This window comes from Paroedura picta, chromosome 9 (genome assembly GCF_049243985.1).
Source record: "Paroedura picta isolate Pp20150507F chromosome 9, Ppicta_v3.0, whole genome shotgun sequence".
NCBI classification, from domain to species: Eukaryota; Metazoa; Chordata; class Lepidosauria; order Squamata; family Gekkonidae; genus Paroedura; species Paroedura picta.
Window position 1 is genome coordinate 51,013,656 of NC_135377.1, and position 26,778 is coordinate 51,040,433.

The 26,778-nt window shown below is 42.9% G+C and overlaps 3 protein-coding genes across 11 annotated transcripts in view; 2 read left to right on the plus strand and 1 right to left on the minus strand.

Moving 5' to 3' along the window:
• Positions 1 to 4,689, minus strand: part of PTPN2 (protein tyrosine phosphatase non-receptor type 2) — a 45,173-nt gene extending 40,484 nt beyond the window's left edge. Inside the window, exon 1 of one of the 3 annotated variants that reach the window (XM_077352827.1) lies at positions 4,382 to 4,683. In XM_077352827.1, coding sequence (XP_077208942.1) covers positions 4,382 to 4,447 — 66 coding nt within the window. In that variant the 5' untranslated portion in view covers positions 4,448 to 4,683. Of the gene's footprint in view, positions 1 to 4,381 lie in introns of all 3 variants that reach the window. The other 2 variants (XM_077352828.1, XM_077352826.1) reach the window with 2 other exon arrangements.
• A 2,399-nt stretch (positions 4,690 to 7,088) lies between these two features.
• Positions 7,089 to 21,350, plus strand: SEH1L (SEH1 like nucleoporin). 3 transcript variants are annotated; one of them, XM_077352825.1, is made up of 9 exons: positions 7,089 to 7,503; positions 10,276 to 10,326; positions 11,164 to 11,310; positions 11,742 to 11,953; positions 12,522 to 12,620; positions 13,980 to 14,120; positions 15,000 to 15,157; positions 17,189 to 17,342; positions 18,856 to 21,350. In XM_077352825.1, exons 1-9 carry the CDS (start codon positions 7,324 to 7,326, stop codon positions 18,866 to 18,868), a joined length of 1,155 nt encoding a protein of 384 aa, XP_077208940.1. In that variant the 5' UTR covers positions 7,089 to 7,323; the 3' UTR covers positions 18,869 to 21,350. The 3 variants fall into 3 exon arrangements, with proteins under 3 accessions (XP_077208940.1, XP_077208937.1, XP_077208938.1); XM_077352822.1 differs by having other exon boundaries at positions 20,545 to 21,350; XM_077352823.1 differs by having other exon boundaries at positions 7,091 to 7,434; positions 20,545 to 21,350.
• A 3,063-nt stretch (positions 21,351 to 24,413) lies between these two features.
• Positions 24,414 to 26,778, plus strand: part of CEP192 (centrosomal protein 192) — a 63,632-nt gene continuing 61,267 nt past the window's right edge. For 3 of the 5 annotated variants that reach the window (XM_077352817.1, XM_077352820.1, XM_077352821.1), the window contains exons 1-2: positions 24,414 to 24,596; positions 25,877 to 26,072. In XM_077352817.1, the coding sequence (XP_077208932.1) occupies positions 25,906 to 26,072 (167 nt within the window). In that variant the 5' untranslated portion in view covers positions 24,414 to 24,596; positions 25,877 to 25,905. Of the gene's footprint in view, positions 24,664 to 24,836; positions 24,944 to 25,876; positions 26,073 to 26,778 lie in introns of those variants that run through there. The other 2 variants (XM_077352818.1, XM_077352819.1) reach the window with 2 other exon arrangements.

Genomic DNA, 26,778 nt, shown 5'->3' on the forward strand with positions numbered 1-26,778 from the left:
TAACTTTTTGAAAGCAAATGCAAACACCATGAAACACAACACCTGTCATTCCTTTAAGTAGAACTGCTAAAACATTTAAGTAGAACTGCCACAAAGTCAGGCTGGCTTTTAACATACCTTATACTGCAAATGTATCTTTTTAAAGCAGAAAGCCACTAACATTTATGCTCAGGACAGAACCTGGACAAGCCACAATTAAATAGAGCCTTTGAGGGCTTAAAAATCAACTGAACACCAAACAATACCTAAATGTGGGCCATGGTGTGGTATTGGTTCAAGCCTTCTTTGCCTATGCTGCCAACTGCATCCTGTTCACAAAGAATGGAAGAAAACCTGCCTTCAACAACAGTTCTACATTTGATATAGTTCTACATTTTCTATAAGCTTACCTAAATTTTTACTACCATTATTACTGGATATGAGCAAGAAACAGAATCAGATGCAGATGTGCTGAAGCAGCGGTTATTTACGAAACTGTAACAATTAAAAGATATTTGCATAACTGCTCTGATCTTTCTTAGTGAGCATTTACCAAAGCACTAAACATGGTTGACCCTGTTTAGCTTTCAAGCTCTGATGAAAGAGGCTAATCTGGCCTATTCATGATGCTATATTGATTTTTATCCCATTCCAAAAACCTCAGATGGGCAGCAATAACACTCATGAAGAACTAGTAAAGGTGGGTAGAAGAAGAAAGCATCAGGAGAAGGCCTTAGCCTCCATGCCCTGTTCTTGCCCATAGGAAAGCATTCAGAAGAATTTGATCACAGCATCAAGCTAACCACCCTAACTTAAAGCTGAAATCACCATGCTGTTTACATTGTGCAGTAAAGAATTTGCATTTAGAAACCACTATATCTTTGGCTCACTCAAAAGCTAAGAAACAACCTGCTGCGCATGCATTACAGTGCATATTAAACAAGAACATCAATATTTTCACTTCTTATGTTAAGTGAGATTACAAGGGGCCTATGAATTGAAGCACTGACAAGTGACAGAACTGAAGCCCAAGGCTGCCATGTCATGTGGAAGATTTAATGACATTGTGTATTTCTGCCTGAAACTGCAAAATGAGATCTCCAATTCCTAACAGCAAAGGCCATTTTGAACACTATGAACAAGCAATCTTTCATTTGCAGTCAAGGGTACACTCAACATAATTGTACCCAATATACCTCACCAGTCTCGACACCATGGTAGGGGAAGGGGGTACGGTGATTCTGCTCCAGGAGGCTTTCTCCTATTCGGCTCTCCTGGTGCTGTCAATTGTTGGGGTGGAGTGAGGTGGTAGGTCGTTGCAGTATCCCAGGCTTGTAATCCTTTGGGACTTTGATGTCCATGCTGATTTGCTGGTTTCCAGGTCTCGTTCAGACCTGGTGTAGACCATGGCAGCACTGGAGTTCTCCCAGTTTGTTACAGGACCCACCCATCAGGCCAGCCATACACTTGATCTGATCAGTGCTGGGGTAGAGGTAGATCTGGTGGCGATTGATCCCATCCCATGGTCAGACCATTATGCCCTGAAGGCCCAGCTCAAGACACCACCCCCTCCCTATGTGGGCGGCGGGTGCTTTTTAGGTCAACTGTGGAGACATATCCACAATCTGTTTCCGGGAATGCTCTGTGGGATCTGATGTCTCCTGGTGACTTGCTGGCGGCACTAGTGGAGGACTGGCTTGTCCACCACTATTGCTTAGATTGCTCCCAGGCACCTTCTCCGCCCTTGCCCTTAACTGGTTCCCTGGTATACCAGGGAGCTAAAGGAGAGGAAGAGGGAAGTGAGACGGCTAGAGCTCATGACGAAACGGGAAGAACATCTTATCTCACACTTATGAGGGCGAATGAGATTGCCCTTGAGGAGGGACACCAAAATAGTAGTCAATCGTCACTTGGCTGTGAGTCAATAGCTAGTTTTTTTGCGGATAAGGTCTTGTCACTCCGCCAGGCTTTTCCTGTCACCCTTAATGCAGAAAAGGAACTAGAGACCCATTGGCTGACATGGGGAGATACATTTGGTGGCTTCAGACAGCTCTCAGAAACCAAAGTGGATGAGTTGCTGGGATCAGTGAGGGCAACCACCTGCCCCCTTGATCCCTGTCCATCTTGGTTACTCAAGTCGAGGGGCCAGCGGATAGGAGGCCCCCTGGGAGAGATTATCAACCTCTCCTTATCTACTGGGGAGTTTCCAGAGGTGCTGAAGAAGGCAGCGAATCGTCTTTTACTGAAAAAGCCGTCTCTGGACCCACCCAGTTTTGCATTTTGTGTTTCTAGGTAAGACAGTTGAAAGGGCCACAGCAGACCAGTTCCTTGAATACTTGGGAGGAAACTTCAGTCTGGCTTCTGTCCAAGCCATGGAGTGGAGATGGTGTTGGTTGCCTTGGTGGATGATCTCCAGTGCCAGCTGGATCGGGGCGGTTCAGCCATTCTTGTGGTATTCGACCTGTTTGCGGCGTTTGACATGGAAAATCATGAGTTGTTGGCCCACTGCCTCGCTGGGGCCGGAATTTGGGGGACGTTCCTTCAATGGATGCACTCGTTCCTTCAGAACTGGACACAGAGGGTGGCAGTGGGAGAGGAATTATCAGGTCTCTATTGATTCCCTTGTGGGAACGGTCCTTTCTCTCACATTATTTAACATCTTTAGGTGCCCTCTTGCACAGCTGGTCTGGAGTTATGGGCTGGGCTGTCACCAACATGCAGATAACACCCAGCTCTATCTCTTCACGGACAGCTGCCCGGAATCCCCCCCCATATACATTTGCCAAATGTTTGGAAGCCATTGCTGGATGGTTAGGGCAGAGTCGTCTGAAACTCAACCTCTCCAAGGCAAAGGTCCTGTGGTTGGGCAGAAAGGTGGCAGGACAGGAAGCATATGTAACCTAACTTGGCTGGGGTTCAGCTTAACATCTCATCCTCAGCAAGGAATTTGGGTGTGACTCTGGATTCCTCCTTATCTATGGAGGCCCATGTCACGGGGGTAGCTCACATCACATTTTTCCAACTAACCCAGGCGAGATTACTAGTGCCCCGCCTGTCCCCATACTGCTTGGTTACAGTGATCCATGCAACGATCACCTCTAGATTGGATTTCTGTAACTCACTCTATGAAGGCCTGCCCTTGTCCTTTAACCGGAAACTCCAGCTGGTACAGAATGCAGTTGCTAGGGTCCTCACTGGGACACAATGAAAGGCCCATATCCAGCCTGTGCTGAGGAAGCTGCATTGGTTACCAGTTCTGGCATGGATCAGGTTCAAGGTTTTGGTACTGACCTTTAAGGTTATTTGCGGCATGGACCCAGGCTATCTGAGGGACCTGCTGGTGGTCGCTGGCCCTAAGGAAGTACGCCTGGCATTGACAAGGGCCAGGGTTTTTTTTTTTATCCTTGCTCAGACCTGGTGGAATGAGCTCTCAAGAGACTTGAGGGCCCTGACAGGGCTATTACGGTTCTGCAGGTTTTGCAAAAATGGAGCTTTTCCGCTAAGTCCTGGATTGAAGCCACAGAAAAGATCAATGTGGCCCTTCCTCAGGCTGGGCATTTACATCTTATGCACCCACTCCCAGTCTGCTTGGGATGTAGGGGGTATTTGGCTGGGGGTTTTATTGGTCTATGAGATTTTATAATTGTAAGCCACCATGAGTCTCTTGAGAGTGGCAGGATATAAATAAAAAAACTAAATAAATATTTTTCTCTGATTACTGCAGTTGACCAAGCCAGTCATCTATCACATAATTCACCTACAATGTCACAGCCAGCATGCCTTAAGCAGGATCTCTTGAGACATGAGATTGCCCTTGTTACTGACTACCTCGGTATTTAAACCTGTTCCAGGAAATATGAAGCCTGTGAAAACCTTGCTAGCTTAAAGCACTTGGAAGTGCACATACACTAGCAGTGTCGCTAAAGAAGCAATGCTCCCTTTCACACAACAGCAAGCATTCTTTTTTGCAGAGACTCAACAAGAAATTTCACCCTGCAGAAACACTCCGTGACCACGAGCCAAAGGGTAGCTAATATACCCCGGCCCAATCACGTGGAGGGAAAACGCAAACGCCAACAAGCCGCGGGCTTCTCCCTTCTCTGGTCCGAAGGGAAGGCCGCCACTAGGCGCATGCGCATTGTAAGCCGGCCGACAACCTCGTCCCCCTCACCCGGCGCATGCGCTTTCTCTTCAGTCCTCAAAACTATTCCCCGCTCTCTCTCCGCGGCGGCGTCTTAAGTTAGAACATGCGCGGTTTTTTCACCCCCGTCTCAATGCGCGCACCTGAAAAGCCACCCGTGGCCCACGAAGCTCCTCTTCCCGCATCCCAGCGCCACCCGCCGGTCTCCCTCCCCCTCCTCTTCCCCGCTTGGCGGCCAACGGCGTTCCCCCCCTGGCTTACCAGGTAGCGGGGCTGCCACTCGTTCGCCGCGTCGACCTCTTGGAACTCCTGCTCTATCGTGGCCATGATGGCGGTGGCGGCCGGAGGAAGAGGGGCCCACGGAGGCCGACAAGTTCATCCCCTACCTCCCGCTTGGAACAAGGCGCGGACGACAACCCGCCCACTTTACCGGTCGCGTTGCCCTTTGACTAGGTTCCGCACGAAGCCTCTGCGATTCCGGTGCGTTCTCAGCACGCGCATGCGCGGCAGCCGCCTCGCACTCCGCCTACCCGGAGCAGCCGAAGCCTCGCCCATGAACGGGGGAACGGAGCACCTGGGGTGACGTCACGGCCCGCCCTTTGGGGAATAGGAGGGGGTCGAGTTTACGCACGTGGGCGCAGTGAGTGTGAGGCTCGCGGCTTTTCAAACTCGCGAAAGACTCCGTGGGCTACAGATGAAGTCGCGTGGCGTTTATTGTACGTGGCTGGTTGGCAAGCCGGGAAATGGCGTGGCGTCGTAAAGCTGCTTCTTGATGTATGCCCTGGTGAAACGCCCTACGGCACGAGCGGGAGTTATAGGCGCAAAGGAAGTGGCAGCATGCTGGGATTTTTATTATTATTGTCGTCGATCTGCATGGCAGTTTATAAAGTGAAATCTACAGAGGTCCTACCTAGCCTTGCCCTGAGGGTGTAACATAAAAGATGACCAGGGACACTTAAAGATAAGTGAGCCCTCGGGGAAGACTGTGCATACACACACACACACGAGAGGAAGCAGAGAGATTGGTGACAATCTGGCAGGTTCTTATATTTTGTTTCAGTAGAGCAAGATGTCCTCGAAAAAATGAAATGAGTTGTTCTGCGGGGCATTACAAATCCACCATGCAGGGAACCGTTTCAAACCTTAGGAACATTCAAGATGCTTGCAGCAGTGTTGGTCATTAATCCTTTGCCAGACATGGTAAACCCTCAATGACATTGTGTACTTATGTACAGCTTTTTCCCTGAGTTGCATCTATTCCCTTTCCTCAAGAAAATGTTTGTAAGATATGCCATTGGGGATATAAACTAAACCTACTCCCACTGCAGGTCTCACTGATATCTGAACAGCAATATGCCCCCTCCCTCATTTATTTCATGAGTACATCTGTTTTCTCCCCAATTGTTAAGAAGCCAAGCTTGGGTCCCTCTGGGTCACCAGTCCTTTTGCAAGTGAGCAGTATCCAGCCCTAAGGATCCTTCAGGCTAAATACACTCAAATAAAACAGACCTTTGTAAAAAATGTATAAAGATTTATTCAAACATATTATGCAGAAGTGTATAGAAAGCAACAAAGCTTTCTATACAATACATTCAATACTTGGTAGTAGATGGCACACTTTCCTAGAATGCAAGAGTTGAAGCTAGAGGACTTCTATGCAGCTTTTCAGCATAATGTAACATAACATAGCTGGAACAATAGAAATAGCATGATGAAATCATAAAGTTACCATGTCTTTCCTCTAGCCTAATTACTTTTGCCATCTGACAACAGGTGGTCTCCCAAACCCAATAATTGAGGCCACTTGATGGAACTCTTCTGAAAATGTGACACCCACTTCTGCTTCCCCCTCTCATCCAGTTACATAGCAGAACACAGGTTCCCACCATTAACCAATTACCACATTTTTGAAATGTCCTTGAAAGAGATAAGGATATTGTCAGCAGGAAGGCTGATTCAACAACACCTGCAGGCTAGAGCTTCTAGCTAATAACATTAACCCCTGAGAGGAATCACCATGCTTTGCCCTTCATGTTCCCTTTCTCCATTTTATCTTTACAACCGCTCTAAGGAGTAGGTTATGCTGAAAGCAAGTACCTGTCTCAGGAAGCTTCCATGGCAAAGTAGGGATTCAGACCTGACTCTCCCAGATTCTAGTTTAATTTCTTAACTACAACACCATGCCAGCACAGTCCCAAGACATTTTTCTTCTCTTACAACCCAATTTTATGCAAGGTTATTCAAAAGTAAGTTCCTCTCATTTAAGCAGGAATTCCATGCACACAAGAGGATTGAAAATTTTAGACTTAGGTATGAGTAAACACAAACAAAATTGACCTTTTTCTGAGAAACTAATAATTTGGTAAAAAATATAAAGCATCAACTTCTCTATCCAGCCTTGGATGACTGTTTTCTATAAAGGCCTGTTTCTGAATACAGCCAAGCATGTACTCTCTCATTGAGCCCTACTCCTGGCAAGCAGATTTAGGACTGCATCCTCCACTTGTTAGCTTCTTCCTTTTAAGTCAATGCTTCGTTTGAGCAGAATCATGGTAAGTAAATCCAAGTACAAATAGGTTATCGGTATTTGTAAAAAACCTCACACTGTAGCCAAACCCTTGCTGTCATGAGAACACCCCTGAGAATACATCCACATACTTCGCCGCTGTTGAAAGCCCGTATCTCCAAAAGTAATTTATTTATTGACGGTTACCGGTTGAGAGGGTGACCCGACTTTACCCGCCTTTTCATGCTTTCCGTCTAGTTCGAATGGGAAAGCATGAAAAGGAGAGTGGAGCCGATTCTTCTTCTCTCACAGCGAATTTTAGGGATACGCCCTGTAACAATTCTCAAAGGACTTGCGGACAAAGTCACCGGGAAGAATACAGCGAGCACGTGCTGTCGCGTCTCCTTTTCTCGCCGGAGCAGATCCGCGGCGTGGCGACAAAGCACTTCCCATCAGGGGCGCCTCTGCCGCTTCCGGAGAGAAACGCGCAGGCGCCAAGCAAGCCGACGATTGGCTGGCTTCTCCCCGGGGCAAGGCCGCGCGCCCAACGCCTCCCCGGGGAGCCTCGTGCGCGCGAGAGCCCGGGAAGGGGGGCCGGGCCGGGTGTTGCTGGCGCTTGCTTTCCGTGGCAGGGAGACCCGCCACGCTTTGCTCCTCGGGGAACTAGCTCCGCTGCAGCCTGCGGGCCCTCGGCGGGATGTTCGTCGCGCGCAGCATTGCGGCCGATCACCGCGACCTCATCCACGATGTTTCCTTTGACTTCCACGGGCGGCGAATGGCGACCTGCTCCAGTGACCAGAGTGTGAAGGTGCGGGGAACGAAGGGGCGCTTCCGTTGCTGTCTCTGCTTGCGAAACGGCTTAGGCGGGGAGCGAAAAGTGGGTAGGCAGAAGAGTCCCCTGCCGTTTTGATGGGACCACTCGCGGCATTGCCCTTTCCAAAATACTTGTTGACCTAGGCCCTGGCCTTGTGCATCGTTTTTAGTAGGCCTTACAACTCTGTGGGGTGTGGATCTGGCCACGCAGGGTAAGGATTTACTCTCGGAAACCCTTACTGGTCATGCTGCGACTTGTAGTAGTAGTAGTAGTAGTATTCTTTATTACGGTCATAGACCAGCAAAATCAAAACAATTTCACAGTTACATAAATAATATGGCTAAAACACAGTTTTACTCCTAAAATAGCATTATGTTAAACACTTAGACTATGAGTCTGCTAAAATATAAATTAGAATTAAATGGAAATATAGGAAATTGTTCTAAATGCTCTCAGGGTCTGTTAAGTTTTAGTCAACCTCCACCGCCTTTTCATGGCTGCAGCACAAAACCTGGCGACACTATATGCGATGGAACCATTTGTGTCTGTGAGCAGCAGGGAGATATAAAATTGTCCTGAGCACCCTGGGACTCTATGTAGCCATGGTGTGATAAATATGGAACGTATGTCATCATAAAACTGACAATACAAAAGGATATGTTCCAATGTTTCTATCTGACCAGAGCCACAGGGGCACTTCCTTTCACCATAGGGAGTTTTCTTGTATCTCCCTTCAAGTACAGCTGAGGGAAGGGCATTGCAACGAGCCCTCCGGTGGCTAGGCACCTCAAGATTCTTTAAATAAGCCAAGGGAGCTGTGACATACCTGTAGCCTTCACTAACAATGAAGGCAGGGGTATTCGCTAGATCATGTTGGCGTTCTATATCCACTACTCGCTGTTTGATAACCTCTTTAGCTTGGTCATAGGCCATCCGAACCAGAAATTCTGGAGAAAATCCCAAAGCTGCGATTTTCCCCCTCACCGATTGTTTCCATGAAGACTGGAAGTCATCCTTCATTATCAAAGAAGCTAATCCACAGGGGAAAAAAGAGATTTTAAGCCAGTAATTGAGAATGTTTAACCATACTCTTGCCTCCACCTTCATAAGGCCAGTCTCAAGTTGCAAGGCGGCACTGGAGACACATCTCGGGACTTGGATGGCTGCTCTTAGGAATTTGGATTGTACAGATTCCAATAATGCAAAGTTGGAATAAGGACCTAGCTGCGCACCATATAGCAGTTGTGCCATTGACTTAGCTTCAAACAATTTTAGAGCTGCGGGCTGCAACTTGTAAACCAGAATTCTTACAAGGGAAGAAAAATGTCACTTTGTATGATGGGGAGGGAAGAAGGAAGGAAACCTTTGACTTGCCCAGCTGTTCGAAAGGGGCGCCTTTTTATTTCAGATGTTTAGACGGAGTTTTTGGTGACAAAGTCCTGAAGTGTAGTTGGTTGTATGAAAACAATAATGTGTAGGTAGCTATAGTAACAAAATCAATAAACAAAAGCTCCAAAAATGATAATATGGTGTGCAAACTTTCTAGTTATTCAGACTGGATGTTATAGCAATTTAAAAGTGATAACCTATGAAAGGAGGAGGAAATAGTCCACGGACTTCTCTAGTTTCCCATTAGGTACATAGGTTCCCTATGCCCCCCGCAGGGCTCTGAGCTCTACGAGTGAGAATCTTCTGGTCGTTCCCGGCCCTAGGGAAGCACACCTAGCCTCGACCAGGGCCAGGGCCTTTTCAGTCCTGTCCCCCACCTGGTGGAATGAGCTCCCAGGAGAGCTGGGGGCCCTGCGGGACCTTTCAACATTCCACAGGGCCTGCAAGACGGAGCTCTTCCGCCAGGTCTATGGTTGAGGTTGGGGCTGCTGGGGTACATCGACTGCTCTCCCCCGGGCTTCTTCTTGAACATCGTTGACCTCCTTCTCCTCCACCCCCCTTTTTTAGGAAGGGGGGTAGGAAGGGGATCTTATTATTGTGCCGCCATGTTGTGACATTTTAAAGTCTTTTAATGGGGGGTTTTAATGGGGTTTTTAAGACACTGTAACCCGCCACGAGCCATTTGGGAGTGGCGGGAAATAAATCGAAATAATAATAATAATAATAGATAAATCAGCATGTATATACTGAAGCCTTTAATAAGCAGCCCTGTGTATTGTTGAGCAACTCCAGTATTATTCAAGTTACAAATTTCTCAAAGTAAACAGATTTGAAAGGTAATGCTGGAGAAACTATTATGGCGAAGAGGATTGCAGCTTTGAACAACAGTTGTATGCACTAAAATTTTCATATTCACATGCTTGGTTCTTCCTCCTTTACATATTTGTTGTCTATTATATTTTTGTTCTGCCTTTCCTTTAAGAAGCTGTGTATATCATTTTGTACTGAAAGCATTCCTGAAACATAAGCTAGGCAAGAGTGACTGTCCCAAGATTTCAGCTGAGCTGGAATTTGAATTCACCCAAATTCCTGATTTGGTTATGTGTTCCAAGTTAATATCTCTTCATAGCTTCTTCATAGTTTTGCGACATATTTATGTAATATTTTGTAAAATAATTATGCATGTTCAAATCAGTTATTTGATATTTGGTTTATATTCACCAAGGAAAATACAGCATTAAAAATGATTAGAATCTCTTATAGATAGGCCTAATTCCACTTTAAACATCAAACCAACTCTACATATTTATCAGAAGAAAGTTGTACCAAGTTCATTATAGCTTATTCCTATATAAATGTGTACAGAATTTCAGATGGAGTGCTGGGAGTTTTCACAAGCTGATTTATGGAGTAGTTTCTGGGCATAATTGTTTGGTTTCTTAATAGGTTTGGGATAAAGGTGAAAATGGAGAATGGCATTGTACTGCTAGCTGGAAGGTAAGAGTTTTATTCTGACAATAGCAAGGAAATACATGGAATAGATATTAATTTTTTATTTTTTGATTTATATACCACCACTTTTCCTAAGAACCAGTGGCGGTTCACAGAATAAAACGTTAAAATACATTAAAAACCCCAATTTACAATAAACAAACAAGTGGCCAGACATACCTCTGAATAACCAGAAGTGTGAAGGGTACACGTTCTACTGAAAGTGTATTTCTAGTATTGGAGCTCACCACGCATGTTGATTTCTTAATTTTTTTTTAATGCTGACACAGTTTATATAATGATGTATTGTTCCAAAGTAATGGGCTGGAATTTTCAGAGTGTCTGTAGTGAAACATATATTTATCTGCTTAAATATGCAGCACTCTCCCCTCTGTACATATACATTGGCATGTTACAGATTTCAGTCTATATCTTCATAAATCTGATTGCTAGGGTCAGTTGCCAGATGAATGGGAACACAGATTCTCTTTACCAGATTTTTGTGCATTACAAAATCTTGGAGGAGATGTCTCCCATATTCAACTTTGTAAAAAATATAATTTACTTGTTTCAAAGGCTATGGTTTGTAGTGTTATAATATCCCCTGCTATATAGAACTTCTGACCAGGCAGAAGCCATGTGTGTCCCACACTAGTTTTGCTTCCCTCAGAGCTCAGCACTCTCTGTCATCTCCTCAGGTCCTCAGTGCAAACTAAGGACTTATGATACGGGAAGAATTTCTTTTGGGAGGACATTTTTCCTGTCAAAGCTTGAGTAGCTACATAGATTGAAATATTTGGTACCAGGGTGTTTAGTCTAAATTTCAAGTTTTTAATCTTGCAGACGCACAGTGGTTCTGTGTGGCGTGTGACCTGGGCGCACCCAGAGTTTGGACAAGTCTTGGCATCCTGCTCTTTTGACAGAACGGCTGCTGTGTGGGAAGAAATAGTGGGAGAGTCAAACGATAAACTGCGAGGACAGAGTCATTGGGTGAGTGACGTGTGAATATCTTGGGGGTTTCACATTCTGGATTATTTTGTTGCCATTGATGGATTGAACATTTTTGTGATAACCTTAAAGTTAAGTATTTTTTTAAAAATGAAGTACAAAATTATTCCCTTTTTAAAAAAATGGAAAGCCCTCATACTGATCAGGAAGGTAGCAAAAGACACAAAGAGCAAGGAAGGGTTGGGCTTACAAGGAAAACATGGTTTTCCTGCTTCACTCTTCCAAAGTGTCTGTGGGGGGGGGGTAGTGGTTTGACCTTTCAGTGGTGTTTGGAAAGGGGTGACTATTTCCCAACCAAAGGTTATTAACCTGTATATAAACTATTGTATTTATAATGACTTCATTGTTGTCCATTGATATCCAGTTTTATGTAATCCATAATAATTCATCAATAAATAATGTTGTATTTTTAGGTGAAGAGGACTACTCTGGTAGACAGTAGGACGTCAGTTACAGATGTAAAATTTGCTCCCAAGCATATGGGTCTTATGCTAGCAACATGTTCAGCAGATGGCGTTGTTAGGATATATGAAGCTCCAGATGTTATGAATCTCAGTCAGTGGTCCCTTCAGCATGAAATTTCATGTAAACTAAGTTGCAGTTGTATTTCGTGGAATCCTTCAAGGTATGTTATTACTTCCCTTGAGACTGTAGGTCATTGGTATATACCTATTAGTTTGGAAGCCATGTGTGGCTCTCATATACCTCTGTGACTCGTCTGACCATGTTACCCAGTGTTTCACCTGCCCCATAGTTCAGGAAAGGGGGCAAGGCCCTTGCCCAGAAAGGCTTGTGGCTGGCAGTTGGTTCCCACCTTGAAATAGCTGCTGCTGAAAGGATGGGTAAACTGTAAGCCTTCCTGAGATGCAGACCTCATCCCAGGGGTGGAAGTACGTATGACTCTTGTTTGATGGCAAGTGTAGATGTTGTCTACAAGCCTCAGCATACATACCACTAGTCTCAGGAGTGATTGAAGGGGGGCACGGGACCAAAGGCTTGTATGCTTGTTGTGCAAGGTAAAATTAATATTTTCTCTGTTAAAAGAGACCTTGCAATTTAAAAGGAATCTTTGAATGTTATATTCACAGGGTTACTCTTTTAGGGTCATCTGTGGATGCTTGTTTGGCAGGTAATAATTTAGGAATTATATCCTTAAATTCCCCCTGTAAGTATGTTTTGTTTTGTAATTTCAGCTGTCGCGCTCATGCTCCTATGATAGCTGTAGGAAGTGATGACAGCAGTCCAAATGTCCTTGCAAAAGTTCAGATTTATGAATACAATGAAAACACCAGGTGAGAGAATTTCTGTGATGGCCTTAATTGCATCATAATGTAGTTAGAGCATTGGTTGTGCGTAATAATCAAGTATCAATGTTTATAAGGGTTACAATAATACAAAATGTGGGGCTTTAACTTTGACTTGCTTAATGTCTGACATTAGAATCCGAACAAGCGTGAGCATACGAACTATTTTTTTAATGATGGTGGTGGGGAGATACATCTGTAGGAAAAATAACAACGGGTGGTTATATGCCAGCCTGTGTACTCATGCCAAGGTACACAGTGTTGCCAGGAAAACAACTTTTTTTTGGTTCAAGAATTCGTACTCCTCGTAGTAAGAGAGTTACAATTAATTTGGAAGAATTAATTATTACTGAGGTAAAATAAGGAACATATGGACAGTAAAGTATGTTTTTCCTTGGGCTACACTACTTTATTTTTACAATTCTACAAATATAGAATTAACAAGCATTAGCTTTCTGGAAGTCAGTAGTTCAGACAGAACTTTCATTATACTGGGTTAGATCCAAAGAGTTAAGTGAGCGGTCTTTCTTCTGTTTAATGGAACTATTGAATCCAACCTAATGGACATTAATGCCTTGTTTTTAATATTATGACATGGGTTCAATTGTAAACTGCCTTTTATAGGGCTCTGGACAGGCAGCATAGGAGCAACATAAATAAACATTAGGTTCTTGGAAAGCATTTTTAGTCTTAAAGTAAAGAGCTGTTACATTTAAAATCTATCATTTCAGGATGGCTGATTCCATCCGGCAGTCAGCAGTAACACTTTGCTGACAAAGTTCCTTTACTGCAACATGGTTGTGTTTTTTTTCATACTTCCCTATCAGATCAATTGATCGCTTTGGAACATGACACATTAAAGAGAGCCATATCACAGATGTACAGTAATATTTTCTGTGTTTAGATAATTTCTAGAATTGCAAAGCATTCCTTAAAAATTATTATTATTATTATTATTGTTGTTGTTGTTGTTGTTGTTATTGTTATTATTATTATATGAGATTTATTACCCGCCACTCCCAAACTGGCTTGTGGCGGGTTACAATAGTCCGTCATAGAAAACCCAATAAAACCCCATTAAAACTAGACATCATATCACAAAATACAATAAAACTCAACAACACACATAGTGGTACCTACATAGCACTCATCCCCCGACCTAATATTTCTAATAGCGGGGGGTAGGAGGAGGGCCAGTGATGTCACATTGGCCAGAGTGCAATAGCACTGGCCCTGGGAGGGGGGGAATCTAGTAATGTGAGACTCTAGTAATAATGTGGTGTAATAAAAACTTTTGGAAGCATTCAAATTTATTTGGCTTTTAAGAATCTGTCTGTTGTTTCTCAGGAAGTATGCAAAAGCAGAAACTCTTATGACTGTCACAGACCCTGTACATGATATAGCATTTGCTCCAAACCTGGGAAGGTCCTTTCATATTTTAGCTGTAGCTACTAAAGATGTCCGGATTTTCACGCTAAAGCCTATCAGGTAAGCTTTTATAAGGAAATATGAATAGTAAGGCTCATTGCATCCTGAGAGGCAGTGGGTGCTAGCCAGTGGCCTGCACTTAACCAACAGCTCTTATGATCGGGGTCTTAGGGCTCCTCTCTTTTCTGAGGAGGGGCCCAACAATGCGGCTGTAGTAGCTTCAGGAGGCAGCCGGGCTCCCTCTCGGTGGGGCATGATGCTCGCTGCAAAGAGGTTGGGTGGGTGGATGGAAGCAGGCGCCAGCCACAGAAGGCCTTCCTCGGTGTTCCCTCTGGCAAAGGGGTTACTTGTGAGGCCAGACTTGGGGGCTGGGACATAACCTCTTGCGGGCAGCCCTGCAAAGACACGTTACTCAGTGAAAGCGTGTAGTCGCATAGCCCTCTTTTGGCTTGGGTTTTATCCACCAACATGAAAAAGGCAGTCCTGGTTGGTCAGCAGTTGCTGGGCGGATGCCTTTTTCCTATTTGTGGAGCATGCCCCCACACACGAAGGGCCAATCACCTCCAGTTTTAAGGAGTGTGTTGTTGGAACCACAAACAGGTGATGAGAAGATTTAGGACCCATCCTAAGCAGGGTCTGTTCAGTGGGGCTTACTCTCAGGAGTGTTCTTCATATTGCAATGATTGTCATGTGAGAACACAGTTGTGTAACCTTTTTCTTTGAAGTGTGAAATAAATTGTCCCTAGGGTTACAAATCTAGCAGATTTATGAATGTACTGCATTGTGTTGTAAAATGATCATGCAAATAGGAACAGCCACATTTATTTCAGAGTTTCTTCTCTATAATAAGTATTCTAAACGAATATATATGTTTGTGATGTATGTATTTCAGACAGACTCTGCTTTCCTGTTAACATTCAATGCTTGCTTTTTCAATAGAAAAGAATTGACTACTTCATCTGGACTGACAAAATTTGAAGTTCAGTTAGTGGCACAGTTTGATAACCACAATTCCCAAGTTTGGCGTGTAAGCTGGAACATTACAGGCACAGTGCTGGCCTCATCAGGAGATGATGGATGTGTAAGGCTGTGGAAAGGTGAGAGAGCCATGAAGTAATGCATAATCATGCCTTTAAAAGCCCTTGAGTTTTCAAAATACAAAATTCTTTTGATGGAACTTCCTGGCAGTGTGTGTTCGTTATCTGCATAGCTCTTGCAGTGGTTACAATCTGATCATAAGAAGTGGAGTCTGATCCTCATAAGTAAACAGCAGAATTTAAATAAATCTTCAACAGTTGAATTATTTTTTCATTGGAATAGTTGTGGTACTGTACACTGAAATCTAAATAACACTGGATTAGTTGAGCTTGATAATTTAGAAAGAAAACAAAAATTTAGCTTTCCCAAATTGGTGTAAAGACCCTGCAGATATTTGGCCTTTGTTTGCATGTTCTTTTTTAACCTGTGAATGAGAAGCTTCCTATTTTGAATTCTGAGGATAGGAGAAAGATCTGCCTGGATTCAGACTTCAGCCTGAGCAGGAAAGCCTTTGGGGCCTTCCTGTCTTCTGCGCTCTGTGGATGAGAACTACCCCACATTAGAACACAAGAGCCCTGCTGGATCATACCAATTGGCCATTTAACCCATCATTCTGTCTCACACAGTGGCCAAGCAGTTCCTCTAGATAGCCCGCAACAGGGCATAGAGGCCTCCTGGCCTCTGAATGTGGAGGTTCCCTTCAGCTACCATGGTTAGTACCCATTGATAGATTCATGATCTATCCCTCCTTTAAACCTCTCTCTCTCTCCTTAATTTTTTATATCGCCCTCCCATGCAAATTCCACATTTTTAATTGCTCTCTGTGTAAAGTCCTTTTGTCCATCCTTAACCTACTGCCCATCAGTTTAATTGGATGCCCTTGAGTTCTAATATTTTGGGAGAGAGAAATCTCTGTCAACTCTGTCCATGCATAATTTTATAAGCCTCTAACATGTCTCCCCTTTGTCATCTCTTTTGGAAACTGAAAAGTCCAAGACTCTTCAATGTTTCCTAATCTTAGTTTCCCTCTTCTGTACTTTTTCATGTGCTGCAATGTCCTTTTTTGAGATACGGGCCTAGAACTGTACAAAAATGAGGCTGCACCAAAAATATGTGCAGGGGCATTATAATATCAGCTGCTTTATTCTCAGTCACTTTCCTAATAATCCCCTAACAAAGAGTTTGCCGTTTTCACTGCTGCAGCACACTGGGTTGACACTTTTATTGTTATACACTATGACCCCAAGATTTTTTTCTTTCTTAATCTCAGCAAGTATAGACCCCATTAGCCTATAATTGAATTTGGGATTATTTTTGGCCCAATGTGCATCAACCCTGAGCTTCATTTGCCACTCAACTTCATTTGCTGCATTGCTGCCCAGTCACCCAGTCTGGGAGGTCCTCTTGGATTTCTTCACAGTCAGCCTTGCTTTTCACCAGCCAGAATAATTGGTTGCCATCTGCAAACTTGGCTGCTACACTACTCACCCCTAGTTCCAGATCACTGATGAATAAATTAATTAGTATTGGCCCCGATATCGATCCTTGTGGGATCTTACTGCTTATTTCCTTCCATTTTGAAAACCGTCCATTGTTTCCTATCTTGGTTTCCTGTCATTTAACCAGTTTTTAATCCACAAGAAATGACTACTAAGTTTACTCAGGAGTCTTTGATGAGAGGTACCTTGTCAAAAGTCTTTTAAATGTCCAGGTACTGACAAGTTATTTGCTTTCTCAGCAATTTTTGACACGAACCATTTTTTTCCTAGTGAGGTCAGAGATGTGAACTATTCTCAGAATAAATGTGGAGCTACTGCTTTACAAATAGCTAAATGATTTGAGCAGCCTGCGTTGTTAATAGAGCAACACTGATTTCTTTCTTCTGCCTGAGGGCATGGTTCCAGGTGAGAGTAAGTAATTGAGGAATAGTTACATATGCCATAATAATTTGCTTCACTTTGTTTGAACAAGCTATGGCGATCCATTATTTTTTTAAAAAAAAAGGCTTTAAAAGGCAGCATATTGTGACTTCAGTGTAAGCAAAAACTAATGTAACTGAATTATGTGCTTGTTTTCTTCCCCACTTCCAGCCAACTACATGGACAACTGGAAGTGCACTGGAATTCTGAAAGGCAATGGAAGTCCAGTCAATGCTAGCTCCAGTCAGCAGGGAGTTTTTAATGCTCCTTTGGGCACAGCCAACCCAAGCCTCCAGAATTCAGTCAATGGGACATCTGCTGGCAGGTAGTTTCTTTGCGGTTTAATTTCTTCCCCCTTCTGTAAACATTAGCTTTAAAATCTTTAGTGAGTCTCATTTTTATATGTGAATTTATTAATAAGAATACTGCATCAGTAGCTAGCAGGTCGTTCAGCTGTTCTAGTCCTAACACTGCTGTGAAGTGTATAACAAAACAAAGCACTTTCAGTTATCAGACCTACAAATGTTGAGACATTTGAGTATTTCAGAAAGATGTTCTGATTCTTGTTACATTGCAACAACTTGAAATCGCTGATTATCCTGTTGCTTCTCAACCAAGGTCTCTTTGACTTGTCTTCTGCCACTTCCTGAGACGTCTTGGGAGTGACTCTCCTTCCATCCTGTTCTTCAACCACTTATGTAATGCAAACTACAAAGTCTTTGAGGCCTTTCCCTGCCCTTACAGACATGACCCTGAAAGGAACCATTGTCAGACAGTGAACTTTCTAGCACTGCCCCTGGAATTTGGATGCAATCATAATGTTGGCATTCGAGGGATTCAACCCAGAGCTTGCAGTGTAAGCCTATCTCCCAGGACTTTTGCCACAAGCCATGAAGGCTAGCTTCTGTCATGCTGATGTCCTAGTGGCAGACTTACAACTAGGGGTGAGCGGTTCGGCTGCCTCAGTGATCACCAAAGCCCAAGGCAGCCAGCGCCGAGGCGCAGAGAGGTGGGGCAGCAGCGCTGCCACTGTGCCTGCTGACAGCTGCATGCAGGTGTAGAGCCACCAGCTAATGTGCCGCCACCCCTCCTCTCTGTGCCACAGTGCTGGCCACCTTGGCTTCGGTGATTGTCGAGGTGGCCGAACTGAGCCAAAGTGCTCACCCCTAGTTACAACTCTTGGTGCGAGGGCAGCTTGTTTTGGCAAACGAGAGAGCAGAGCTGCAATTCCCAAACATCTCTTTGGTGCTGCCACTTAAAAATCTTCCTCCTTGTTTATTAATTCTCTGACTCAGGCAGTGAATTTACAGGGACTGGAAGCAGCTGCTGAAGAGGAGAGGAACTTTGCAGCTGGCCTATAGTGTCAGCTGGAGTGCTGTGGCAGTCCTTTATCCCACTAGGCATTGTCCTTTTAGGTAAAGTAATGAATGCTGGGGCACAGCTGTGCAGTGAGAAGCAATGAATGCTTGGCAATGATGGGCTTTCCCAACTGTAAACAAAAAAGGGAATCAGGATAAAAATTGACATGTTGTAATTAATTCCCTGTAGAATCTATGTAGTTACAAATGGAAATGGTGACAATTAGAAATACTGGTAAGGTATGTTATTGGATAGTAATTTAGGGCTCAGTGTTTGGTAAACTCTAGTAACACTACTAACATTTTTGAAGATCAAATTCATTGTGTTTAACAGGAAAGTAATAAAGTGATTGAAATGATTAAAACTTAATAAACCTATTAAATACTGCTTTACAGTATTCTTATTGTGCTTATAACCAAATGTGTGTCTAAAATTGTGATGCATTTTTCCTTCTTCATTTGTATTATGTCCTTTAACAGAAAGCACAGCTGATACCAAGCTAACTGGAGTAACTTTGCTGTTTTGCTGCTTGTTGCATGCACACAGGAATGGAAAGCGAACTCCTTTTTCCCCTCCCCAACGCCGTTTGATCTCTTCCCAAGACACCAGCAGTCTGCCTACTACTAAATGCAAATCAAAAGGCTCTTTTTAAAAGCACTGTAATATGAATTCTACTAGCCAGCACAGTATGATTTTGTTGGAACTGTTGGGAAAATAAACAAGCTTCTTGCAAAGACAGTTTCCCCCCCTCAAAAAACCAAAAACAAATGTTGGAGATGGGAGGGATTCCATGAGGATTACTATCCTTGTTTCCTAAACTGACAGGAGAGGAAATTGTAGTGTGAAGCCACTGCAACTAGTTGGTTTTCTTTAAATTTCTTTTGGTTGTCCTGCATCTTGAAGTGTTCAGCTAGTTACCCAACATTACAACTTTGCAAATGAATTTGTAATGTACAAAGAATGCTTAGACAATGTGAATAACATGGTCATTTGATGCATGTACAGTTGGTATTTTACATTTATTGTTTATCAGTTTAAGTGCTATTTTGAAGGGAAAAAAATACTGTAGTTAACTAGTAGTGCAACCTTATGTGGAGTTGCTCCTGTCAAGGCCTGTTGATTTCAGTGGTCTTAGACTGGACTAACTCTGCATTGCATTGTGCTAGAATTATTTTTGCCAATGGCTAGGGCATGATCCCATGGAATAATAAAACTCCATCATAGTATTTTGGTGGTGACGCCCCCCATGAATATTTTCAGGTTACTCTGGGAATTATCCATTGCTTCAAGCTTTGCATCCCATGTAATGACTGTGTTTTTGCCCTGGAATAAACTGAAATATCTGGCAGAACCTGGGAACTTGTGGTAGGACGTGGCAAGGAACTACCTTGTTTTACACTGTTAAAACGTGGTGTGTAAATGGAGCTTTAAATGTGTCATGTCTCTAAATTGTACTAAACCATTCTGTTCTATAAAAGTTTCCAAATTTTCAAAGTTGAGAAAGATGACAAACTGGTGTCTTTAATATTACGGGTAAGTCTCAAAAAGTGGAGGACAAACAATGTGACTTGGCATAATCCTTTGTCTAATTTAGTACAGGTTTGGGTTTTTTTCTCATGTTTTCTCCACAAATATGTAAATATGCACGCAAATTGTATTTCAATAGAAAGGGAACTCTTTTTTTGTATATTGTGGAAATCTAAGCATTGTAAAAACAACCTGTTTTTACATATCTCTTCTATAAAATGTGCAGTAAAGTTAATATAAACTGAATGGAAATACAGCCTATGTACATGCATAATTAATCCCTGTTTCCTGGAAGTGTTACTAAAAGCTATGTTAATGAGTTACATAGTTTTATAAATTGAATTATCAAAGGTGTTTATAATTGTTAGGAATTAACTTATTCCTTTCTGAAATGCATTATCCCTTGTGACTGTATTCTTAAGGAGCAATTTCCACACTTCCACAAACAACTTTTTTTTGGAATTGGGTACTTTATTTTTGCCATCGTATCTTGATTTTTTTTCTTTTTCAGCATGGATTTACTAAAGCCTTTTTTCCAGCATGTGTCTCTCCCCTTTGGTTCTCCTTGTATTTACTACTTTTCTCTTTCTTCTGTGTGTGTGTGTTTTTTTTGTTGGTGTTCCTGTCTTAATTGTTTTCAGGTATTTCTTTCCCCCTCTGGATTCCCCACGGGCTGGATCAAGGTGGTCCAGTTATGCCCAGCTCCTACCTCCTCCTCCTCTGATAGAGCACTCTTGTGATGCTGACCCTGCCAATCTCCAGTATCCTCACCCTCGCAGACGATATATCTCTCGACCTCTTAACCTGTTACGGGAAAATGAAGGGGTTTAATACACATTTAAAGCTGTCTAATGGGCCTTATCTAGATGCTTGTTAAAATGCTTCATTTTCTGGCTGCTTCGGTGTTTTATTTTTTTGCCTCTTCCCTTCTGAATTAAGTCTTTGGAAGATGTGTTTGGTAAACCAAAACATAGTATCTGAAATCCAGCAAGTTAGTGTGCTTCCATCAAGGAAATAGACTTACCCATCAGCCCTTTTGAACTATAATGAAACAAAGAAGTAGTGCTAATTACAAGTAACCCACACAGACTAATTCAAATGCTTATTTCCTCATTTTTTAATACTCAGTTGCTTGTGATCTTTGCTTTTTAATGGTTTATTTTGATATTCATCAATTTCGTAATATATCTTATTCTAGAATGAGAGGGGGAAATATTTCAAATTCTTGGGCACCAGCAACACAATTACTAGGTAACAAGATCTTTGCATCTCTTCTTGCACTGTCTATGAGTATTGAAATGGATCACTGAGGTAGAGGACATTGTTCATGCTGCATTCAAAACAGAAGTCAAAGGCTTTAGTAATTTCTAAAAATTCACCTTCTTGCATAAAACTATTTACACTACACTGTTTTATAAAATGGGCTAATAAAACACTTTGATAAGTATGTAATATGTTGGCTTTTCTTTAAATTACATTTATTAAGAGACAGTTTGGCTGAATATTGGTTGCCATTCTTTATTCTTCTAGCTATTTTCCCTACTCTGCTCAGCCATTCAGCATCTGAAAATGACACCAACCTGAACTCGAGTTGGGGATAGCACAAGGAACAACGGAAAGCCTTTCAGGGCTGTCTTGAACCTCTTTATAATAAATCTCTAGAAAAGAAGAGCTACCATTTCTTGGTCACCTTGGGATAAGCTGGCTAAAAGGTATACTTGTAGAGCAATAATTAGGTCTATTTGCTGAGATAGCTTTTTTCCACATGCCATTGCTAAAAACTTTAGAAGTTCAATAGGAAAAGAGGAAGGAAGTCTTAATTGTTGTTGGACCCATTGGGTTGGATACAGCAATCTATGTCCACTGATCAGTCATAGATCTTTTCTTTGGCCCTGTCCTCCAAGGAGCCCTTTCTGAACTTAAGAAAACTGATCCTTGGGTTGTTGGTCTTATGTGGACCAGTAGATGCTTGGGGATGGGGAAAAGGTGCTTTTGTCCCTTCCCCCTTTTCATTGCAGCCTTTCCAACCCCTGTGGCTTGTAGTCTGTACAGGTCCATATCCTCAGGATATTATCTTACTCTGAATCTGCAGGGTGGGCTGGAATGAGGAACAAAGCAATGATCAATTAACATCTTGTGCTGTTGGATCATGGAACTGAACAGTCATTGAGTAAAAACTATTGAGAGCTCCTAATTGCATCTTTGCAAAATACTGTAAATTCCAGAAAACTTGCAACCTTTCCTCTAGGCTAGCCTTTTTCAACAATTTGACCATGAAGGAGCACCCTAGAGCTGGTGACATGCTTTGGTTGAGTCCAAAGCATTCAAATTATGCTTTTTAAGGGGAGAAGCAGACACATCATGCAATAAGGCTCACTTAGAGGAGGGCAGGGAACTGTTCCAGTTAGTTAGCAGAGGATGGGACATTTGGTGAAATTTTAAAATTATGGGTGGAAAGATACTGGCTGGATTTTAGGTATTTTTTTTTTTTTCAGCAGTGGAATTGGCTGCCTAGGAAGGTGGAGCAGTGACTTCAAGCAGTGACTGGACAAATGCTTCTCAGAGATTCTTTAGCTTGATGCTACTTTGAGCAGGGGGTTGGAGAAGATGGCCTCTACAGCCCCTCTTGGCAGCTTTTGAAAATTCTTGGTTTCTTGTGTACTGTATATAGATGGGTGAGGCAGGCTGCTCTTCAGGAAACAAGACTGGTGCCCCTGAGAGTCATAGCTTGCTTGTATTATTGCTGTCGCCACAATGGTCTAGTCAGTTTTTCTTTCCACCAAGTGGAGCTGTTTATAACTACAGCATATGACTAAATTTCCAGAACAAGTTTATTGTAGAAAAACATTTCTTTTAAATAATCCTGCTTGGGTTTTAACACTTAAAGGAACACAGAGTGGTTGAAATAAAGGCAGCTAATGTTAAGCAGCTAAATGCAACCTATTCTAATATAGCCATGGTCTACTGTCCATTGTACAGATGCAAATAACTTTTGGAAAACTCTGGTGGTTATGAATGTAATTGTTTAGCAGCTTACTATTTCCATGCCTAAAGTACCTTTTTGTATATGAGAAAAATCTTGCAAACAACCACAACTTTCCCCCTATTTTACCAAATTATTTTATATGGGAGGGTTGTCTTAAACACTTGTTCAAGTCATGGATGGGTTTGCAGTTAGCCAACACTTAAAGAAAATAACATTAAAAGGGTCAACCTGCCATGAAATGCATTAAGCAGATGTGTGGTATTTCTTTGTAGACTGAACTAAGTACAGTGATAGCTTGTAATAGCCATATTCTGTTTAATTTTGCTAAATGGATAAATTTAAAGGTGGTAAAGGTAAAGGTATCCCCTGTGCAAGCACCGGGTCATGTCTGACCCTTGGGGTGACGCCCTCTAGCGTTTTCATGGCAGACTCAATACGGGGTGGTTTGCCAGTGCCTTCCCCAGTCATGACCGTTTACCCCCCAGCAAGCTGGGTACTCATTTTACCGACCTCGGAAGGATGGAAGGCTGAGTCAACCTTGAGCCGGCTGCTGGGATTGAACTCCCAGCCTTATGGGCAAAGCTTTCAGACGGCTGCCTTACCACTCTGCGCCACAAGAGGCTCTTTTAAAGGTGGTACTGGACTCCAAATTTGTTCTGTTGCTCCAGAGAAACAAGCAACCTACCGGAATATAATTTTTGTGTATCTCAACAAAACATGAGTCCGATGGCACCTTTAAGACCGGCAAAGATTTATTCAAGGGGTGAGCTTTCCTGCACACTTAAGGTTGCTGGGTCAACCCTCGGCCACCAGCAGGGGGTAAAGTTACCTGATCCAGGTTTGGAAATTTGAGAGTCTAGTTTGGAGGCGTACCGCAATTCCGGGGACCCCCGGGCTCCATATTTAAAGGGAGATGCATCTCATACGTCCTATAAAAGGCGCTCCAAAGCTGCTGCTGGAATTTATCAGGAAAAAGTTTTTCACAGTCAGAGTAGTTCAGCAGTGGAATAGGCTGCCTGAGGAAGAGGTGAGTTCCCCCTCACTGGCAGTCTTCAAGCAAAGGTTGGATACACACTTTTCTTGGATGCTTTTGGGCTGATCCTGCGTTGAGCAGGGGATTGGACTAGATGGCCTGTATGGCCCCTTCCAACTCTGATTCTATAATACGAAAATTAAAGTACCACAATCCCTGCTGCAACGTACTGCCGTTTTGGACTTTTCATGTTTATAATTCAAGGATAACAAGTTCATCTTCTCTACTCCTCCCCCACTTAACGCCACCTTTAATATGTTCACTGGAGAATCCGGTGGAAGGACTCGAAGCAAGAGAACGCCGTTGTATCTTTAGCTGACCGGACTGATAAAAACAAAACCCCAACATGAAGCTTCCATTGCTACCCGAAAGTCCACTTGGTGCTAGGCCTTTTGAAAGTGGTGACGTTCCACGCGCTTCGTCCAATCACAAAGTCGTAAGACTTTTCTTCCGGTCCCCCGTTTGGGCCAATAGAAATCCGTGGCTTCGCTCTCTCCCCCCCCCGCCCCGCTCGCTTTTAAGAGAAATGTCGCGCGCGCCGGGGAAAGGGGGGTGGTTCTTTCGTGCGGATGAATTTACCGCTGGACGGAGAGGGGCGAAGAGCCTGCGGGGGATGTGACGCCGCCGCGGCTGTTTCGTGTTTCGCGCGCGTCGGTTCGTGAGCCTTGACTTGGGTGAGCTCTCTTTAAAGAAAAAAAGCGCGTCGGTTTGGAGCTCTGAAGGGCTCCTCTGCTGCTGTGGGTAGGTCCGCCTCAGCCGCGTGATTCAAACGCTCGGCCCTAGTCCGTCCTTCGCGTCTTGTGAGGTCGCCTGGCGGGGGCTGGGAGGCGAGGAAACTCAAGCATGCCCGGGGGGGGGGGGCGCTGTCGTTTGCCCGCACTTCTATCTCCGCTTCAGGGGATGGGGAGAAGCACCTTTTCCCTTGGTGGGGACGGAGGAGGAAATAGGTGCCTTCTCTGAGTTGTCCAGGCGCCTCCGCAGGAAGAGGGGAAGGCTCCAGGCTTGGATTGTAACTGCTAAGGTGGGATTCCTTATGGGCAACTGCAAGTTAAATACAGGCACCTGCTTTAAAATGTTATCATCGTCCTGAAGAACTTTCGTTGGTCATTCTTTTGGAAAAAGAAGAGACAGAACATGACATTTTTAATGGGTTGAACTGTTCCCAATGGCTGACCAAAGAACTTGAAGAAATGGTGCAAAGTTTGAATCTAGTGGCACTCTTAAGACCAACAAAGCTTAATTATACCCAGAATTAAACCTGGTTTGTCTTAAAGGTGCCACTGAACTCATACTTTTTTCTCTTCAGATCAACATGACTACTAACCTGAATCTAAAGAAATGGGGTGTATGTTGCTGTTTTTCCTTTGTATCTGACTGATGATATGTGCTGAACTCGAGAATGTAAGAAATCCATACTGATCAGCTTTAAAAGCTAAATATAACTCAGGCTCTAGCTGATGAGCCATGCACTGAAAATAGTTAAAGAGAAGAATTGTGTACCTGACAGCTAATGTTTGCAATTTTGGGGGGATTTAAAACTTGTGTTTGTGGACTATCTGAATATCTTACTACAGTTACAGATTTTTTTGGCAACCATAGGTCTAATTTTGGACCCTAATGTCATTCTGCTTCCCCTCCCCCTTCAATATAGTGCCTGTTCCAGTCCTTCAACATTGTTTTCCTTTGTTTTTGGAAGTCCTAGGCCATACTTTGAAAGAAAAATAGTAATCTTTCTGAATTATGTTTCTGCTGTTTTGATAGTAGCAAAGACAAAAAATATTATTAATTAAATTAAGCTCCTGTAGTAGAATAAATTTGCATAGATTCTCAGTATAATCAAGCAAGGAATATAAGGCACGTTTGTGTGATAAAAATTATATATATCACATTAAAGATTAAAGGTAATTTAATGATACCATATTGCTGTTTTTTTTCCAATTTCTGTTTTTTAAAGTTTTGGAACAAGTTATATGACACATTGTTATGGAAGACTTCAGGTACATTGCAGATGAAACAATTCCAAGCTTTTTGGCCAACTCACTAACTCATTGCACCAGTGATATTTGGGACAATATTACAATAGCGTCAAGCCTTGGGTTACCAGTAGCTGCTTCAACTGAAGCCAGACAAAAAACTAGTTGTCATGAAAGGTAAAATTTGTTTAATTCTAGATAAAATGTTTAAAGGGATACCAGTGAAGAAAAATGAGTGCATGATTGTTTACAGCTCTTAATCATTTAGTCTAAAATTGTCTCTGAATTTGACGGTCAGACTGGGCTGGCTTGCTGCTTGATAAATCATTTGTGAATAATTATGTAGTAATATGTTGTTGAATTGTTGAAATAAAACTGATCAGGTTTTTATTTGTGATCTAATTGTGATAAGGAGTTGAAGTAAGAAGCAAGCAAAAATTAATCTGAGGTTATTTTGGACTCTTTATTTCCCTATGTGTGCTGAAATCAGAAGCAGGACCTAATTTAGTGAGCCGACTGCATAATGTACCATGTACAAGGGAGGTACATGGTATTTCTGAATTTTACAGACAAAATGTCTGCTAACTATTGAGTCTCTTTTCTCTAGAATCTAGAGGATAGGTAGCTATGTTAATCTATAGGAGAAAAATAAAAGGATCCACTGGCACCTCTTGAAAGCAACAAAATGTATTCCTGTAGAAGCTGTTGTGAGTCAGAGTTCACTTCCATCAGCTTCATGTGTACATGAACTCACAACATTTTATGCTGAATAATTTTTGTTTGTCTCTAAAGGAACGAGTGGACTCATGTTTTTATTTTGCTTGCTCAAGAAGTTCCAAATAAAGAATTCTTAAACGTCTTATTTTGTTTTGGTTTCTTTTTA

Coding starts and splice junctions, on each gene's coding strand:
- SEH1L (XM_077352822.1), top strand. CDS start 7,324: ATGTTCGTCGCGCGCAGCATTGCGGCCGATCACCGCGACCTCATCCAC. Junction 11,311..11,741: donor TGCGAGGACAGAGTCATTGG/GTGAGTGACGTG, acceptor TTGTATTTTTAG/GTGAAGAGGACTACTCTGGT. Junction 14,121..14,999: donor TTCACGCTAAAGCCTATCAG/GTAAGCTTTTAT, acceptor CTTTTTCAATAG/AAAAGAATTGACTACTTCAT.